A 13,961-nucleotide genomic window follows, 5' to 3' on the forward strand; every position below is an offset into this window, starting at 1 on the left:
GATAGATTGACTCGAGCGAAGCAGTCCAAGAGGCGATTGGTCCTGCTCAGCTGCCTAGAAAGAAGAGAGCGCCTTCACAGCGCCCATGCATGCGTTAACGGATGAGCATGGCTACGCAGTCTTCTCAAAAAGCGGCTAGGGGAGGCTTTCAAAAGCTGCCTCCAGGCGAGAGAACACCTACCTAGAGAGCGACTTCCGCTCCAAGCTTTCTTCAGTTATTGAAGACACGCCGTCGCCTTCCCGCGACTGCCTTCGCGCGCCTTGAAGGGACCAGTTAGGTTGTGAGCGAGGGGCGCCTGCGCCAAGGCGTATTCTACGTGTTGTTTTTTTAAAAAGAAGGCACTGGAAACAATGCCTGCACTTAATAAGAGAGAAACCTGGCAACCTGTGCTTCGCCAGCAACGCAGACAATCTGAGACAACGCGGAGGCTCGCGCAGCCGCCGGATTTCGACAGAAAAAGCGAACAAGCCGGACAAACGAGACAGCCTCTTCCTTGCACGCATGAAAACAACAGCGCCAAGGCGAACGCAACACAGAAGAGCCAGACTGCTTTTCCAGCAGCACATAGATACACATAAATATACATATATATCTATATATGTATGTTCATGTAGAGTTGGGATTACAGTGCGCAAAACAAGGTTTTTCCTGAGCAAACGACGACACAGACCAGTTTACAAGAGAGACAAAAAAAACAGAGGTGCATACAAAAGTACATAAATACGTTCTATAGGGTTTGCGGCAGCCCCGGTTTGCCGCATAGGGGTGAGTCGCCTTGTGAAATGTGTACCAATATATACAAAATATATATGTGTGTGTATCATTGAACGCAACGCGTAAGTATATTCCAGACTGCAGGGCCGTCCTGCGGACTCAAAACTCGAGCAAGTCCTCAGCAAACGAGGTCGCTTGGCTGGCAGTCTCCCACGTCGCTTGCTTCTCTTCGCGTGTGTGTTTTTGCTTGGCTTTCGTCGGTTTTCTGTCTCTCTGCGTGTTAGGCTCGGTGTCGTCTTGGTCGCTGTCCCCCGGGAACGCACCCGTTCGCGAAGGCGCTTGCGGTCTGCGCACGGGCCGCCGTTTCTCCCTCGCATCGCGCGTGTGGTCTGTGTTCAGCGAGCAGACGCGTTCCATTGCATCGAGGATCGCTTCGCCGTCCTCCTCCCATACGTCGAATTCGCTGCCATTCCAGTCTTCGTGTTCTTCCTCGGACGCGCGTGAAGAAGGTGGCGCGGAGCCTCCTCTTCTCCGCTCGCGGGCTTTCTTCAGGCCATGTCTCAACTCGTCTTCTCGCTCTCTTTCATCTCGTCTCGCCGTCCGCGACGGAGGCGCAGGCGATACGGCGAAGCGCCACAAGTCTTCGTCTCCGCCGCCGCTCTGCGCCTTCTCTCGCGCGCCTGCTGAAACTGTCGCCTCCCTGCGCCTCTCAGCAGCCGCAGCCGCCGCGGCGTTTTCTCTCGCGTCGAGCGACCGAGGCGGTCTTGTGTGTCCCTTGTCCGCCGCATTGCGCTTCGCCGGGGGCCTGTCGCGGGCCTCCCTCTCTGCTCTCGCGGCCTCGGACCTCCTCCTTCGCCGCTTCTCCGTGCGCCGTCTGCGTCTCCCTTCGTCTTCGTCGCTCTCCTCTTCTTCTTCGCTCTCTTCTTCTTTGCCCTCTTCTGTCTCTTCTTCTCTCTCTTCAATTCTGCTGTCGGACTCGGAAGGCGCGGCCTTCGCGCCTGCGCGTCGGCGTCGCTTTGGCGCCGCCTGGGAGTCATCCTCTTCCTCCCATTCTTCGTCCTCAGACTCGGATGCCGAAGTTGCAGAGATCTCCGTTCGGTCGGTCTCCTCCTCTTCGCTCCCGCTTGGCGTGCGACTTCGCACCTCCCTTGTGCCTTCTTTCGGCTTGGCCTCCGCGTTCTTGTCGCCTGTTTTGTCGCCCTGCCGGCTCGACGTCGCCGCCGCTCCGGCGCCGCCCTTGCTTCGCGAGGGGAGTCGCTCGGCGGTGGTCGTCGGCTCCCTTCGCTTCTTCGACTCCATCTTCTCCTCCTCGTTTCTGTGTGGGCGCTGCTGGTCCTCGTCGCGTCGTCGCTTTCTCGTCGCTTCAGCTTCTCTTCGTTCCTCGTCCAGACGTGCCTCTGCGCCCCGCCTCTCCCTCTCTCTCTCTCGCTTTTCGCTCGTCTCTGCCTCGGCACTTCGCCGTGCTTCATTCACCACCACCATTTCCTCCCCTCGTGCTCGCTTTTCGCGATCGCTTCTCTTGGTCTCCTCCTCGCGCCCGCGCGCGGCACGCTCCAGTCGCTCCTCTGCGCTCCGGCGCTTTTCTTCGCGTTCTTCTGCGTGCCGTCTGTCTCGTTCGTTCGCTGCTTCCTTTCTACGTTCCGCAGCGGCTTCCAGGCGCCTCCGCCGTTCCTCGCGCATGTTCTGCAGAAGCGAAAGCCAGCCCTCCTTCTTTCTCGCGGCCTCGAAAAGCCGCTTTTCGCCGCACGTATCCCAGCTCGCGAGTCGCCTCTCCCGGTCTTCCCACCGCCTCCTGCGATCTTCGTCGTCCGCGCTCTCTCGCGCTCTCGTGCTGTCTTCTTCCTTCCGCCGCATCAGCTCGCGGGTCAGTCCTGCGAGCTGATTGAGCAGGTAGTGCGGCAGAAAGCCCTTCTGAATGAGAGGATGGAGAACGTCGAGGAACTGGAGGCGCGGGAAGGCTGGAGTGCCCGCCTCGCCTCGCGTGCCGCCCTCCTGGAGCTGCCAGAGGACGTGCCGGCGTGCGCGCGCGAAGGCCTTCTCTTCGTCTTCCGCGTCGCCGTTCAGGCTCGCAATTCGGCCGTCTTGCGGCGTGACCTTCTCGCTCTCCGCGTGCGTCGCAGCCTCCTCCGCGAGCATGCGGTTGTGGCGAATCGCCGCCTTCCAGAAGTTCATCATCTCGGTCTGCTGGGAGCCACTCAGCGCACCCACGCCCAGCCGCTGCGCGACGGCCTGCGTCCACTGGAAGAGATGCAGGAAGCGCGGCTCGACGTCCTCGTCTCGCAGGCGCCCGCTGGTGTCTCCTCTCTGAAGCAGCACGAGCGCGAGCGGAGTGACGAGCCGCGTCTCGAAGAGGTCCTGGGCCGTCTGCAGCAGCGCCTGCAGAAGGAGCCGAAAATTCTCCCGCTTCAGCGCCTGGAGAAACGCGCGGGCCTCGAGCCCCACAGCCGCAGACGGGTGGTCCAGCAGGGACAGCAGGCCCGCGCCGAGGCCTCCCAGCAGCCAGCGCAGCTCGCTCATGCAACTCTGCCGAACCAGCCGGCAGCAGCCGAGCGCCAGCGACTCCTTCACACTCAGCGCGAAGTCCGCAGCCGCGCGCGAGGCGTCGCCCTCCTGGCTGGACTCGCCGCCGTCCAGGCCGGCGGCGGCGCCCTGCGCAGGCCACGCGTGGCGAGGAGGAGACGCCGCGCAGACCGCGACAGAAGCGGACGACAAGGAGGAGGCAGAGGAGGGAGAAGAAGGAGCAAGGACGAGGGAGTCGAGGTACGAGAGAGCGGAGGCGTCATAGCGGCTCATGGCGAGGAGAAGAACGCACGGTGCCCCCGCCGGGAGCGCCGTGCCGAAGGGCGACGGCGAGAGGGCCGCCGAGAACGGCGCGCTTGCCTCCGTGAGGCGCGCGAAGGAAGCGAAGAGCGAGGCCGATGCGGGCGAAGAGCGTTTTTCTGCGGTGCCCCCGAGACGCCGCGCGATCGCGCGCGTCTCTGGCGAGAGCAGAGAAACGGGGTCTGCCGCGACCGGCGAGGCTAGCAAGAGATCCAAAAAAAAGTGGAACGTCGCAGCCACCGACTCGACGTCTGAAGGAATGTACTCGTAGGCCTGGAGCGCAGGGAGCAGAACTTCCGCAGACCACGCAGAAGAAGAGGAAGCACCAGGCTTGAGCAGAGCGGAGGAGAGCGACGCAAGCGCACGGCAGCAGGCGCGTCGCGCGGCGAGGATCGAACTCTCCATTTGCTCTGCGCGACCACCGCACGCAGCCGCACACAGAAAAACGCCGAAAGCCCGGCGATGGACGGCCGTCAACCAAGAAAAAGGAGACGTGCAAGGAGGGACCACGCAAACCCGCATCCGACTCAAAGCCAGCTATAAATATCGATCCACCCTTGTAAGCATACTAGCATGCATCTGTGTAGGTATATATTGTATATATATTTATTTACATATATTTTTGTATATATAACTCTAGCGTATATAGCAGGAGATCTGTCATCGTCATATCGTTTCCGCGAGGTGAAGTAGGGTTGTCCACGCGCTCTTGAATCCCAGTACTCGATTCATTTCGCGCCGTGCCGAAAACAAAAGGTAAAAACGAAACGGACAGGAGAGTGGCGAGTCTTTCGCTCCACACTGCTACGGTTGAGAAAGAACCTGCCTGTCGCCTACCGAAAGAGAGGAGAGAAAAGAGAGAGTTGAAAAGCACCAGGGGTCGAGTCTCAGTCTCCAGAAGGGCGACGAGGAGCACCGTTGAGCGGTTGCGGCAGGCAGCAGCCTCGGCCTGCAGTCGGAGAAAAGCCACAGCGCTGGAGGGAACTAACCGTGGAGAAAGTCCCGCAGAAGAGAGAGCCGGCTTAGAGAAAATGACGGATCTACCCCGACACCATCGAGACAACGCAGCGGACATGTGCGCAACAGGCCAGGGGAGAGAAGTGAAAAACGAGGAATAATGGACAACAAGAACTGGGGAGAGCGAGAGCCCGAGGGAACGGCTTGACCGCGTCCAACATGGCAAAAAAAGAGGGAATAAGGAAAAAATGAGGAAACAGAGGAAAAAAAAGAAGAGGCGACAGCGGTGCGAGGAACTCGGAACTGGACGCAGCGCCGTTTAGACCACCTCGCCGCAAACCAAGCAGCAGCCCGTAAGGGCGCAACCGCGTTGACGGAAAAACCGAGACAGGGTGGGGATGATCGCAAGGACCGTCCGAGCTTCCGGACTTCCCACACAGCATAGGACGCCCGTGCGCAGCCCCTGCTGAGGGCTTCGTGATTTCCCTGCGTGACATACGAGTGTCTGCTGCAGCTGCCTGGAAAGCTCAAGAACCTCTTTGCGGGCTCTCTCCACGTCTTCCTCCGTGGCCTTCCGACTTGCATCGCCAGTATTTCCTCCCCCCCCATCGTCGCCGTCGAGCGAGTGTCTTTCCGTCCGCCTGCCGCTTGAAGACGCGCCTCCACTCGCCTCTGTCGAGTTCGCATCGGCATCCCACAAGCCGTGAAAGGCGCTTGACTCAGCAGGTTTCTCGCGGCCGCGCTCGCGAGGCTGGGCAGCGAGGGTCTGCAGCCTCGCGACCCGCCGCAACGCCGAGGTTAAACACCCAAGAAGAAAGAAACTCCGGTACGAAAGGTGCGCGTACACCGCCAAGAGCACGTCGGACGCATGCAGCACCAGCCGTGCGGCTGCAACAGAAAGAAAAACACGCGGGAGAGCGCACTGAGAAGACGCACGTGAGGGCAGCTGGCGCAACAGAGGAGTACAAACCCCCAAAGCGAGAGCCTCGCTCGGTAGGAGACATTCAACGCATATTAAACGCATAGGCACAGCAGACGCGACAACACACGTACGCATGTATAGGCATACGAACTCGCATGTGTGCATTACGCCCATCTGCCAACGGGAGCATATCGTTATGTATGCGCGTTCCGTAGCTGAGTGTCGCGAAATCTCTTTTTGCAATAAAAAACTGTTTACGCTCCATATCGCCTCTCTCCCTCTCTCGCTCGCTCTCTGCGGTGCTCGTCAGTTTGTCCTCTGTCGCTCTTACTCGGGACTTCAGGCACCTCGGCGCCTTCTTCGTCGCCTGAATCCTCTCCGTCGCCGACACTCGCGGCGACGACGCGCAGGTGGAGGACGGCGACGGCGGCCTCGGTGGCCGAGGTGAGCGAGACGAAGTTGAAGGCACTGAAGAGCCGTTCGTCCGGGCGCGCGCCTTCCGCGCCTTCGTCGGTCTTCTCTCCCTCGCGCTTCTCCACAAGGAAGGAGAGACATGTCGAGTAGAAGGACGCGACTCGCAGCAGGTTCGCCTCGAGTGCCCCCTGTCGGCGCTGAGTCGCGTCACGCAATTTACGCGATTTCTTGATTCGCCGCAAGTCAAAGACCGGCGGCGCGTGCGCGTCTTCTCGCTGCGAGTCCAGCGGCAACGCCGAGCCCGCCCCGTCGGCTTGTCCCGTCTCCTCGCGGGCCTCTGCGTTTCCTCCGCGCGCCTTCGCCGCCGGCTGTCTGAAGAGCAGAGCCTGGAGCGCCTCCACGTCGTCGACAGTCCGCGCGAGAAGCAGGTCGTGCAACTCAGAGAGCGAGGCAACAAACTCGCGCCGACCAAGCGGAGAAAGCAGAAACCCGAGGTTCGACAGACAGCTGAAGACTGTGCGTGTCGCGAGTGGCGAAGACGAGGAGAGCGCCAACGAAGAGAGACACGCCAGCAGCGAAGAAGCAGAGAAGAACGACGAGGTCCGCGCGCAGAGTAGCGCGGGCGATAGGCAGTCCAGCGAGAGAGGCGAGAAGAAGGACGACGACAGAAGAGAGAGTGTTACCGAAGATCCAGAGAGCGACAGCGACCGCTGAGACAAATGGAATGGCAAGCACGGCGGAGGAAACGACGCCCAGTACACGCTCGAGAGTAGGAGATACAGCTCGTCGCGATCCGCCTGCGAAGGGGCAAAAACCAGAGAGGCACATTCTGGTCGGCCGGCGCGGGTGAGAGAGACGCGACGCCGCGCTGAGAAACCGAACCACGACACAAGTGGCATGATGAAGAGAACCCAAGACACAAGAAAGAGGCGCAGAGACGCCGCAGATGCGAAAAAGAGAAGGTACTTCCTGAGGAGAACGCAATCACGACGCGAGTGAGAATGAAGTGATGGTTGTTTTCTCGATTTTTTGTAGTTTTTTCCTTTTTCTCGAAGCACAGGTTTTTTCTCACCTGGTGGATCCGCACCAGCATGGGCAGGTGCGCGAAGATCGCTTCGGTTCCCTCGACGAGGCACTGTCTCTCTTCTTCTCGTTCTTCTCTCTCTTCGTCCACCTCGTCTTGGGCGTCCAGCTCGCGCAAGTCGACGCCCCCGGCGCTCGCTCGTCTCTTCCGCCGGCTGGCGAAGGGCTTGGATTTCTCGGTGCGGCCTTCTGCGAGCGTCGCCGCGGCCGAGCACCCCCAGTGTGCGCGCGGCTCGCCGATGCCGTGGCGGTCCTCGCGCTTGGGCTCTGCCCCGAGGTCCGTGTGCTTCGCGGGGATGCCTCGCTGCCGCAGCTGCAACACAGCAAAGCTTCGCTCGCAGAAGTGAAGCAGAATCTTTCTCTCCTCGTCGCTCAGGCCCGCGCGCGGATCGCCCTCCGCCTCGCCGCGCGTGAGGAGCTCCAGCATGAGCTTCGGGCGCCGAAGACCCGCGCTTAGCGGCCAGAAACCTTCAACGACACGCCCCGCGCACGAGTGCAGCAGCTGTGCCGGGCTTGCAGCCGAGAGATTTTCACGAGGAAGGTACGACAGGCAGAACGCGAGGAGGAGTCGAATCTCGCGCTCCCCAGACGCAGAGACGAAGCTGCAGACAACAGGTCCTCACAGACGTGCACAGACAGCGGTTAACGCAGCTCAGCGCCCCAAGACGACTCATTGGCTCGTGGCTCAGGCTGAAACACTCTGATGTCTCCGCGGCCTCGCGCGACGCACACCGAGATTTTTCTAGACGTCGCGTGCGCAAGCCAAGCTGTGACGCCGTCGCGAAGCAGATGCGCCGAGTGACGAATCGCCTGGGATGAGAAGGCCCCGCTACGGGCCGCCGGCGCAACCGCTCTTCGAATTTTCCTTTCTCTGGTCTGCTCGTTGGCTGTTTCCGCGCAGCCGCTGCGGCTGCTCGCACCTTGCTTCTCGCGGCTTGCCGCTCGAAGGCGCGCTCCGTCCTGTGCGCTTCACACGCGTGTGGAGCCTCCTGAGGCTCCCCGGACCCCCGGTTCTCTTTCTCGTCTCCCTTTGTGTTGGCTCACGCGTTCTGGAGTGGGCGAGCTCCGCACTCGCGCTCAGCCGCCGCGGCGAGGCGCCCGCGCAAGAAGAGCTTCTCAAGGAGAAGGGCGTAGGCCGCCGCGACGCGCATGCCCTTCGTCGCCCAGAAGGCTCGAAGCAAGGCCTCTGCGTCCTCCTCGCTGATGCTCCACGCGCACTGGTCTTCCTCGCTCTCCGCGGTCTCCACGCTCGGCGTCTCACGAAGAATTTCAGTTACGTCGGGGCGCTCCGCTCTCTCGCTTCTCGCTGCCCGCGCGGTTTTTCGTCCTCTCTGTTCGCCAGGCGGCCCTCGCGCCGCGGCGTCTCCCCCCCGACCTCCGCCCTCTTCAGCCTCGCGCGCGGCGACCGAGGCCTCGACGGCCGGCAGGAGCGCGTCGAGCGCCACGAGGGCAGTCTCCTCGTCCGGCTGGCAGGCGAGAAGCAGCACGAGCGACTTGGCCGCCTTGACAAACGTCCGCGTCACGTTTCTGGCCTTGGCAGTCACTTCGTCGCGCAGCCGATCGTCCTCATCCGCCTCCGCCGCGCGCGCGTCGCGCTCCTCCGCGGCAGCCATCGTCGCCGGCTGGCGGTCACACAGCAGCGCAACTGCAAAGGCGAAGAACCGCAGCGCGGCTCGCAGCGTCTTCTGGAGGAAGCCTGAGGGCTTGTAGGGTGGCGAGACCGACGCCAGCGAAGAGAGCGACGAGAGAACCGCCGCCGCGAACGAAGGCGAGCCCAGAAAGAGAATCGGGCGCCTCGGAAGGAGATCGTGCGCCTGAGGAAGGGAGGACAGCAGCGGAGAGACTAGTAGTGACATGCACAGAGACAGGGTCTACGCGAAGGAGAAACGAAGCGAGCTCGCGGGCAGCCCTTCTGTAGACCCAGGGGGCGCGACGCCCCTCGAAGGGCTGAAGGCGAGGATCGCGGCGAGACGCTCGACGTGCCTCAAGCGCAAAAGAGGAAACCAACGAGGACAACTCCCGAACAAAGTACGCGTGGAGCCACTCGACTCCTCACAGACACCCCAAGCGCCGCCGCGGCGAGACGAGGCGGCTGCGGGGTCGCTGCGTTTAAGGGCTAAGGGTTGGCCGTTCCCTCCTGCGCATCTTACCAGTGCGTCGAGCGTCTCGGAGCGAATGAGCGGACATACGTCCCGCACGCGAAACGCGAGCGACTCGGCCGCCAAGACGTCTAGCAGCTGCGCACACACTCGCGCCTTGCTCTCAGCGAGTTCAAGTCGCGCGCGAACGTCCTCTGCAACTCTGGTTCCCCACGTCGAAGGCGGAGCAGGCGCCGCGTCGCCCGCGTGAGCAGACGACGGCGGAGGGGGGCGAGGGGGGCCGGCGTTCGCGCCCTGCAGCTGCTGCAGCTGCTGGCGAAACTGGGTCTCCTCCGCGTGCAGCGGCCCGACTGAGACGGCGAGGCCTTCTGCGACGCCGAGAACTGCGGAAAACACGCCAAGGAGGACAGAACCACTCACCACTAGGCGCTTGGAACACCCGTAGAGTGCAGAGAATAGAAAGCCTCGTGAAGGAAGACGGAATGGAACAAAGCGCGGGAGCGAAGCCAGAGAAGGCTTCGCGCGAGGGCGTGTGAATGCAGGACAACACGACAACGCGAAGGCAGAGAACACGAGTGGGAACGCGGCAACTGTGGAGAACGCCGACTCAGACACCCGACGCGCGCGCGGAAGTCGAAAAACGAGCGCGGAAGAAAAATGAGGTTCGCAACGAGAGGTCGCGAGAACGAAGAGAAAGCGCGCTTTGAAGAGACACACTGAAAGCATCATCGCGCGGAACTAGGGGAGAGGCTCCGCATTCGCGATGGATTCACGTCTGTGCAACCGGAAAAAATCCCAGAGACGAGACAGGGCAGACTAAGAAGAATCGCAAGCCAGAGAAACGCCGCCTACGTCGCAGCGCACGCCGCATGCGTACACAGCAGGTGCGCCGAGTGTCTCACCCGCGAGAGTCGCTGAGGCGCGCATGCGCCTCGCTCCACTGCCAGCCAGCCCCGAGAGGAGCCCAAGTAGGCCTCCCCAAGCCCCGCCCTGGGACTGGAGAGCGCCTTCTCGCTCGCACAAGAGCGTCGCGTGGAGGAAGACGCGCTTGAGGAGCGCGCGGAAGTCGCGAAACGCCTGGCGCGGCGACTCGAGCAGCGCGCAGTGCTGGCGCTCGCCGCCGCCCGCGATGCTTCGCTCCGCGAGCGCATCCTCTGGCAGCGTGAGGGCGCGCGCCGCGGCGCCGCCCATCGCCTCGTCTCCGGGCCTCTCTGGCAGCGTGCGCTGGGCTCCCTCACCTTGCATCTTCGCGCGAGAGGCCGCGGCGTCCTGTTCTTCCATCAGCCGCGCAAAGAGGCGACAGACGCCCTTCTGCAGGATGCGGCGTGCCGCCGTCGCGCCCGCCGAAGAGGGCGCGGGAAGCGGCGCAGCGTGCGACGCGCCGCTGGCAGACGGAAGTGCCGCGAGCGCCGCGCGAGAGGCTGAGGGCCTGCGAGGCGCGGAGGCGCGCCGCCGCAGGGCGTACGCCTGCAACAGGAGCGGCGCCAGGTGCTGCGGCCGAAAAAGAGGCGACGCGAGTCCGCCCGCCTAAGGAGAGAGAAAAAAAAACGCAAACACGCGAGCTCGAGTCAAGGCTTCTCGCGCAAGGCACCGCGCAACCCAAGCGGAAGCGAGGAGGCGAAGCGGAGGCCAGCCTCAAGAGTTCAGAGCACGGAGGCGCTTCGTGCGCGGCAGGTCGGGAATGCACGCGGGCGAGGCAGAACGAAAGAGAAGGAAACGAAGACAGCTAAGCAAATGGAAGATAAACAGACACTCGAAGAAACACACAAACACGCACTCAGCGCTACGTCGAGTGGCCGTGCGTCCACAGCACAGGCCCCATGAGCGAGACGAGCCCGCGCGAATCGTGGCTGTCGAGGCACTCTGAGACGCGCGCAAGATCCGAGAACGGCTGGAGTAGGTACAGGCGGCCCTCAGAGCAGCGCCCGCCGTCACGAGAGAAAAAACACCTTGAGAGGCGCACGTCCAGAAATGCATGTGGCGCTTGTAAGTGAATATGTCTCTATGAATCTACGGGCTACAGGCGCATGCACACAGCAGGGCTGAAATAGTCATCTCTAAAGTCACAGGCTGTTTTGTGTCTCGCGCCTTTGAAAAAGAGAACCGCTTTCCTGGATATGTGTATTTCTTATACCTCAAGGAGCATGTTGAAGATGGCCGCGCCAAGAGCGGCGATGCGGGCCGTCGCTTTTTCGTCGCTCTGTCGCTCTCGCTCTGCTCTGGCTTCGTCGCCTCGCGTGTGCGTCTCTGTCTCGAGCGCGCGTTGTGCTCCCTCGGCGGCGCCCCGCCCTCGCTCGCTCGTTTCTTCTTGCTCCCTGCCGGCGAGCGCCACCTCCGCGGCGATCACCTCTGCGACCTTGTACGGGCAGTAGATGACGCCCTGCACGGAGATCAAGCTGTCCAGCGAAGCAGAGAGAGCCGCGACAGTCGCGTCGGCCTTCTCTCGCCGGCGCCTCTTCCGCTCGCCGCGAGATGCCGGTGCCGAGACGTGCGCCGCAGACGCGTCTTCTCCCCCCTTCCGCTTCCGACCCTTCAAGGCCTGTCGCCCCTCTCCGGGGCCACGCCCGGGCCTTTCGCACACGGCACCCGGCGGCCCCGAGGTAGAGGCATATCGAGGCAACGGAAGCAGAACGGCGAGAGACGAGAGACGCTCGGGTCCGCCAAGTGAAGAGCTCGCGTCCGAGGAGGCGCTGGACAAAACAGGACATCCAGGCGAGCCTGGCACGAGTGCAAGGTCTCGCTTCCGAGAGAGTCTCTGCATTCTCAGCCGACGCGGCTGCTCCTCATCTTCGTAGTCCTCATCGTCTGAATCATCCTCGCTGGTTGAAGAGGAACCTTCTTCCTCTTCGTCGTCCTCCTCTTCGTCTTCACTTTCATCTGCTTTTGGAGCGGGCGACGGCGACCGCTTCCGCCCTCTTCCTAAACCCTTCCGTCCCGTCCCTGCCTCAGCCTCCCCATCCTCGCCCTCGAAAACCGCCCGCGCCTTTCCAGTCTTCGCTCGCCCCTCGGCTTCGCCGCGACCTTTTGTCTCCACTCTTTCGTTTCCGCATGCCCTTCTGGGCTCTACCGTTCTGCCCCCCTGCTTCTTTTTCAAACCAGGCAGCGGTCGCGGAATGAGAAAGCCATCGCGATCCCGCGTCCCTTTGCCTTCGCTGCCTCTCTCTCTCTCCCGGCGACTCGCTTCTGTCGCCTCGTCTGCCTCGCGAGTCGCGTTCTCCAGGTCTCGCTTCCCTCCCTCCGCGCGTCTCTCCATTCTCGCGCTCGAGGAAACACCATTTGGAAAGCTCTCGCTCCGTCTGCTGTGCCCGGCGCTCAACCCAGTAGAAGGACGCATCGCCGCCGTTCTCCGTTCCTCGCCTCGATGCGTAGACAGAGAAGGAGCGTCGGCTCTCTTCGCTGCCCCCTTCGCGGTCCCTCGCCTTGCCGCTAGCCCGGCCCGAGACCCGCGCGTCGCCTGCCGGATATCGTCCTGCCCTGCTTCCTCGGGGGTTTCTTCCTCAGAAGTTTCCCCTTCCTCGGAGGTTTCTTCCTGCTCTGCCTCCAGTTTGCCTGTGCGACGTCTTTTCATTTCGCCAGGGGCTCCGCCCGCAGCACGTGCGACGCCCGCCGGCGGGCGCTTGCGACCTGCTAACACCATCTTGTCTGCTCGACGCAAGGGCGCATTTCTACGGACCCCCGCCCGTACAAACTCCACCTCTAGTCGTTCGGAAGTGCACGCAGCTCCCCTCCAAAAGAGCCGCATGCAGGCGGCTGCATATATACGTGACCAGTAGGTGCACGTGGCCGAGGCGTTGGTGGCTCAGCAGCGCCGCTCCAAAGAGAGACGCCCGCGGTAGTGTGTCTGGAGCAAGTGAAATCGCGCACCCGTCTCTACGCGGAACGGCAGGAAGGCAAAGCAGAGCTCCAGAAGAGAGAGAGCGAGGAGACGAGAGTGACGGGACGGAGGCGGAGCGAAAGCAGGGAAGAGGCACACGAGGAACCGAGGCGATATGGAACGAGCAAGACTCGAAGCCGGAAAGCACTCAATGGCGAGCACCTGAACGAAGGCTTTGAGAGGAAAGGTGCCTTGGCAAAAGTGAACAGCGTGCCCGCCTCTCCGAAACAGCAGCACGAAGCGAGGCGCCTAAAAACACCAATCTCTCCCTGGCTTCGCTGTTTCGTCACGCCGCCGCCCTCTAGTGCATGCTTAGCAGAGAAGACGAGTAGTCGTATGAGGGCGCCGCGGTCCAACGCAGGTGCTCAGTTCGGTCTTCCCTCTGGGGTGAACAGCGGATGGCGAGTAAGTTACAAGGGGGGAGAGGCAACAAGGACTGCAGTCCAAGGATACCTTTCGTCAGCGGAGGTGAGCGAGTACGTAGGATTTTAGATGTTTATGCCTCTGCAGGCCTGTGACTTCTCAAAGAATGACGGATTGACAATACAATTCTTACAAGCGAAGTAGCCAGATGTGACTGCAGGGTGCGCTTATTGACCGCTTTCCCTACACTCGCATATCAACGCCAAACGACGAGTGAAAGCCAGTGCCGGTTTTGCCCTTTTGACGAATGGAGGCAACAACACGTCGCTTATCGGAAGGACAGAAAGTGGAAAATTCGAAGGCTATGCCGGTTTTGCGGCCGTGGCAGCGAGTCTGAGTCGGCTGGCTTGTCAGTTGCGCCGTTTTTGAAGGAAGGGGAAATGGGGAGGACCGCAAAAAAAACTCTGTACAGTATTCGCATGCAAGCTGAAAGTCCCAAAGCGTTTCCCTGCCTACAACAATGGGAAGGAGAGAACGAAACGAGGCGGCGCCTGCGCTCTTTCTCGAAAGCGGCTTGGTGTGCACGCAATGGTAGTTCGCCTGTATCGAAAAGTGAAGGCGAACTCGAGGAACCGCGGAAGAAACGGAACGTCCTCCCAGTCTCTCTGAGGAAAGCGTAAAACGTCTTAGTCTCGGACAAGGAAAGAGGTGTAA

The 13,961-nt window shown here is 61.8% G+C and overlaps 1 protein-coding gene across 1 annotated transcript; it reads right to left on the bottom strand.

Moving 5' to 3' along the window:
• Window positions 1–874: 874 nt before the first annotated feature.
• On the bottom strand, window positions 875–12,647 carry BESB_010030 (uncharacterized protein; the record flags this gene model as incomplete). The annotated part of the gene is made up of 9 exons (XM_029359757.1): window positions 875–3,945; window positions 4,373–4,484; window positions 4,992–5,380; window positions 5,746–6,625; window positions 6,901–7,513; window positions 7,956–8,725; window positions 9,062–9,393; window positions 9,913–10,537; window positions 11,145–12,647. 9 exons carry the CDS (start codon window positions 12,645–12,647, stop codon window positions 875–877), a joined length of 8,295 nt encoding a protein of 2,764 aa, XP_029222670.1.
• Between the last annotated feature and the right edge of the window lie 1,314 nt (window positions 12,648–13,961).

This window comes from Besnoitia besnoiti, chromosome I (assembly GCF_002563875.1).
Source record: "Besnoitia besnoiti strain Bb-Ger1 chromosome I, whole genome shotgun sequence".
Classification (NCBI taxonomy): Eukaryota; Apicomplexa; class Conoidasida; order Eucoccidiorida; family Sarcocystidae; genus Besnoitia; species Besnoitia besnoiti.